Raw genomic sequence first — 4,986 nt, 5'->3', positions numbered from 1 at the left:
TTGAACCAGCTTTTGAAAAAATAGGTTGTCTCTCACCGGTAGGAGATTATCAGCAGCGGTACACACACCAGCAGCATCCCCAGAGCTGCCACTACAAAACCGATCCCAAAAGACAACGAGTGGAAGCCTGAAAAGTCCCCACAAAACACATTGATCATTAAAACCAGAGAGGCAGATTATTAACAAATACAAATTCGCCATCTCGCAATTCTTCTACCTTGCTCAGTTTTGCTAAGCAAAAAAATGTTAAAAGTAAAACTGTCAGAGCCCAGTGAGTTGATGCTGAGGCAGACTAGAGAGAGCGTGTCATCGTCCAGATCGTACAGGGTGATGATGCTCTTCATGCCCACGTTCCCCAGGGACTCTTCCCTGATTGGGATGGCAGCAGAGTGATTGACAGGCTCTCCGGCCAACTTCCAAACCAGGGAGGGAGGCGGGTACCCCTGGCTGTAGCAGGAACATCGGATCATGGATGAAATCTTGATGCAACGGGAAGAAGACAGGATCTCTGGAGGAACTGAGACAAAGAAGTAATTTCATTTTGTTTAACCGAAACAAAGGATTGCCTTTAATTAAAAAAAGTGTATCAATCTCACATGTGACGTCAAAGCTGACACGCTCTGAGATGCCAGGTCCGTGGACATTCAGAGCTTCACAGTAATACTGATCTTCTGAGAGTTTAGTCACATTGAAGGTGAAGTCTCTCTCAGAGCCCATCACCTTCTCCTCTCTTCCAGCCGCTCTGAACCAGGTGAAGTTCACTGCTGCTGGATTGGCGATGCTTGTGCAGGTCAGAGTTACAGAGCTGCCGTCCTGCACCGGACCAGAGGGGTCAACAGACACCGAGGTGTTCTTAGGGAGATCTGAAAAGCATAGTGTTTAGCTGATGTTAATAGTTCATGCTATGTCAGTCACTTCAAAATAAAAAAGAATGTCTTGGTTTTAAGTTAAGGATTTAGGCCAGTTGGAGTAGCTTACCACCAATGGTACAAGAAGCACAGTTTGAGAATCACAGTCTATGTAAAACACATTCAAATTTTGAGTTGCCTTTTTTTAGAAAACTGAGACAACAACCTCTTCATTCTCTGTGTTTGGAAATAACATCTTAATAATAAAACAAAAGAAAATAAACCAAACACAACATCCTCACATGATTTAAAGCTCACCTATTATGCAATATTTGAACAATATATTATGGGGCCTATTTCAACCCTGTTACAAAAGTGCTGATTCTGGATCCGGCCCTTTAAATGTAACCGAGCAGCTCCTGGCCACGCCCCTTCGGAGCGTCTGCATGCAAGCGGTGAGCTCTGAAGAGAAGGCTGTGTAACCATAGAAACTCTGCTGAACGCTGCCTTCATTGAACACCATGTTATGTTCCAAACTACATTAGGCAATATTTCTGAAACAGTATGGAGCTCAAACGCTTTCTCTCTTGCGGGTTTACCTCAAGGACAGTACCTCTTATATCCGGCTTCTTTACACATATTCTCTCCAGGACAGTGTTAGCTCTGAGTTTGCTTGCTAATGTAAACACAGACCATGTTACTTCCAACTACGTCACACATTGTTTCTGATGTATACAGCAGCTTAACATGTTCTTTTTTCAGTGTTTACCGCTAGAACAGTGCTATTATATGCATTATATGTACATAACACAGTGGTGACTCGTCATCAGGGGCAGGGCATTAGGCACAGCCCTATGCTGTCAGCTGAAATCAATTACAATTATAATTAAAAATATGTATAAAATATATGTTAAAAAATATTTAAAGATCATGTTTAGTCGTCTGATTCATCTCTCTATTGCTGTTTTAGTCTGCGTTCTTCTGATTAGTGTCCACAGTGTGCCTTTTGCCGTGTTGAGCGATGTGGGGTAGCTCTGGGCTGCCCCTCTCTCTCGCTGTAGAAATGAACGTGTACTGTGAAAACTACACTGTGCATGCTCAGTCTTTTTGTATTCATTGTGTGCGCCAAAAAAATAATCACCAGTGGGGCAAAGTGCTGGCAACCCCACCAAAAAGTCATGTCATAATTCAGAGCTGATTGGCTGTAAGTACGTGTGCCGTGAAAAGTGTAGTTGTGAAGAGGAGACGAGAGAGAGCAGCGTGTAGCGATTAAAATCAGTGAAACGGAAAGAAAATGAATGAAGTTGACCATCTACTTCAGCTTTGGTAAGTTCATTTTATGTCATATATTATGTTGATCTTCTGTGTTTTGTCTATAGGCTATTGCTCTGGTGGATCGATGGATATTGTGTCCTCGGTGATGAGTGTCTGTGTTTTCCTTATAGCCTATATACTGTCAGTCTTGGCCTCAGAGACAGTACTACTCTCTATACAATAGAGCCATAAACTTGACAGTGTAAATCAATGTCTTTACGGTGAAAATCAACTTACACTGAATGTCCAGCCGAATCAGTGTTTAATTTTGGTCCCCATGCTCATTTTCTGCTGCACAGTAGTAGTCACCACTGCTGCTTGGTTTGACATTGTTTAAAACCAAACTTGATCCAGCCTCCTTTTCCTCTTCATCACCTTTGTACCAGGTGTAGTTGGTCACAGGTGGGTTGGCCCGGCTTTTGCAAAGCAGAGTAACAGAGCTGCCCTCCAAAAGTGGACCTTTAGGCTCAATGATTATTGTAGATTCCTTGGGAGGAACTAAATAAAACAAAAACAAATATCTTTTAAAATGTTGCTGGTCAATATTTATCTGTTTGACTGTTTTTCAATCAGACTTACATTGTACGTCTATCTGAGTGATGGATGAGTTCTGGGTTCCGTATCTGTTACTGACTTTACAGTAAAAGTGTCTGTCAACTTCTGACACAGTGGTTGAAAACCTTTTCCCCGAACCCATATCGGTCACCTGACCTCCATTCACTTTGTACCAAGTGTACACAGCTGGATTGGCATTGCCGTCGCAGGTCAGATTCACCAAGCTGCCCTCTTGTACTGTAGCAGAGTAGCTGACTGATGTGTTCTTTGGAGGATCTGGAAGAGATGATTGAAAATCTAGTAAGCTGTTTTTGTTACCTTAAGACAGAGCCAACCTAGTTTTTCCACTTGTTGCCAGTCTTCGTGCTGTGCTACGCTAACCAGCTTCTGGATGTAGTTACATTTTTGACAGACAAATGTGAGAGTGCAAGTAATTTTCTCATATAGCGCTTGTCAAAAAGACATACTAGATGACAATGTACAAAACACCCTATTGTGTGCACTACCAAGGTTGTTAATATTAAAGCATTATGATGGCTTCATGAATCGGTCTTTCCAACTTTTGGGAGAATGTGAAAAACCTCTTTAAAGGTCTCCTATTATACTATTTTTAGGCTTCTATATTATATGTCTCATATATATGAAAAACATGTCTTTTAAGTGTTTTGCTGAAAATACCAAACAGATCACCCATTCTAGCCATGCCTCATACCCCTCTATTTCAGCCCTGTTAGAGAACTGCTGATTCCGAGTCCGTTGCTTGCTAATGTAAACACAGACCATATTACTTCCAAAACGTTGCACATTGTTTCTGATACAGCAACGTTTCTGATAGGGCCGTGGAAGTAAAGCCAGCTCACATTTCCGATATTACATAATAACGGTAAGCAGCTCCGTTGTACCCTTTAGAGATGTGGGCAAGCAGGAAAAGAGAGAGGGTTGTATTTTCCGACACTTTGTGATGTCTACACATATTTATTAAAGACATCTAAAAGTGCATTTTGCATGATATGTGACCTTTAAATAATAAAAATAAAGATAAACTCAAGTCAGCTCATAAATGACTTTGGTTTAGTGTCCCCTTTTTTTCCACTCGATAATCAAGTCTGCAGTTTTAGTAAACACAACTTGATCCAAATGCTCTGCAGAGTCCCCAGAGGAACATTTCATAACATCACATTATATCAAATGAAGGGAATGATTAAATGTGAACTAAATCAACATCCAACTCAGCAACAAGAAAAGGCCTGAAACATACTCACAAAGAACATGGAGGGTCATAAACTTTTCAAACCGAAGGTCGGTGTTGCCAGCTTGTCGTTTGTAGAGAGCGGTGCACGAAAGATTCTGTCCATTGTGGAGGTAAGAAGAGGTGAAGTTCATAACAGAGACCATGGATTCAGATTCATGTTTCTCCTCAATGTCACCTATCCTGGGGGTCCAAGTCAGATCTGGGGGAAGGATGGGACACGGAGCTACAGCCGTGCAGCTCAACGTCACCAGAGCCCCCTCCTCTACCTCCAGTGTAGATGGAGTTATGGTAGGTTGGTCCAGTGAATCTGAGGAGTAAAAAAGACAAGTACATGACAAGAGGGAAACCAAAAGATGTGTAAAGTGAAAAAATTAAAAGACACAATACAAACTTTGAGTGGTGATACGGACTCCTTTTGGATAGGTGCCCTTCAGCTTGTTATCACACTGAATCCTGAAGTAATAGTCAGAATGGGACGGTTGCATGTTGTAGAAGATGGTGGTGCACTCCTTGTTCAGCAGGTTCCCTGTGAGGTTTCCTTGCAGAATGTTTCCGCTTGCCTGATCTCCAGTGAGGCTGGAATCAAACACAATTGTTCCGTGCATGCTTTCTCTAGTCCAAATTGCTTTGCAGGAACCATCCAGAAGTCCATCAAACGTTGAGTCTAAGTCGAAAGTGCAGGGGACCTTCACACAGGATCCAGTTAGTCCATCTATTCTCTGAGGCATGGTGATTTCCCACTTCACGCATAAGCTACCTGGGGTGAAATAAAAGCAATAAATTAAATATCCGCCAAGGTTAAAAAAAATGAAGTATTCAAACAAATACCAGACTCAGGGACAGATTTATCCCACAGGCCATAAGACTGCTAATCACCTGAGCTCTGTTAAGTGCCTCGATAAACATTCATCTGTTTGTCATCTTGCGATCTACTTATTTATATAAATAGTTATCACCGCAATAAACCGTATTTAACTTTGTCTTAATGTACAATATTTAATTTCATATTCTGTTCTT

General features: G+C 41.6%; 1 protein-coding gene across 1 annotated transcript in view; it reads right to left on the bottom strand.

Moving 5' to 3' along the window:
- LOC307013533 (myelin-associated glycoprotein-like) overlaps nucleotides 1-4,697 on the bottom strand; it is a gene marked incomplete at both ends in the record, with an annotated part of 8,024 nt that extends 3,327 nt beyond the window's left edge. The window contains 7 exons of the mRNA XM_079640933.1: nucleotides 37-127; nucleotides 218-517; nucleotides 597-863; nucleotides 2,508-2,660; nucleotides 2,742-2,993; nucleotides 3,980-4,276; nucleotides 4,361-4,697. Coding sequence (XP_079497059.1) covers nucleotides 37-127; nucleotides 218-517; nucleotides 597-863; nucleotides 2,508-2,660; nucleotides 2,742-2,993; nucleotides 3,980-4,276; nucleotides 4,361-4,697 — 1,697 coding nt within the window. The remainder of the gene's footprint in view (nucleotides 1-36; nucleotides 128-217; nucleotides 518-596; nucleotides 864-2,507; nucleotides 2,661-2,741; nucleotides 2,994-3,979; nucleotides 4,277-4,360) is intronic.
- Between the last annotated feature and the right edge of the window lie 289 nt (nucleotides 4,698-4,986).

The sequence above is a fragment of the Notothenia rossii genome (assembly GCF_949606895.1).
Source record: "Notothenia rossii genome assembly, chromosome: 7".
Classification (NCBI taxonomy): domain Eukaryota; kingdom Metazoa; phylum Chordata; class Actinopteri; order Perciformes; family Nototheniidae; genus Notothenia; species Notothenia rossii.
Note: the sequence above shows the minus strand (reverse complement) of the source record. Positions and strands in the feature narration are given on the sequence as shown.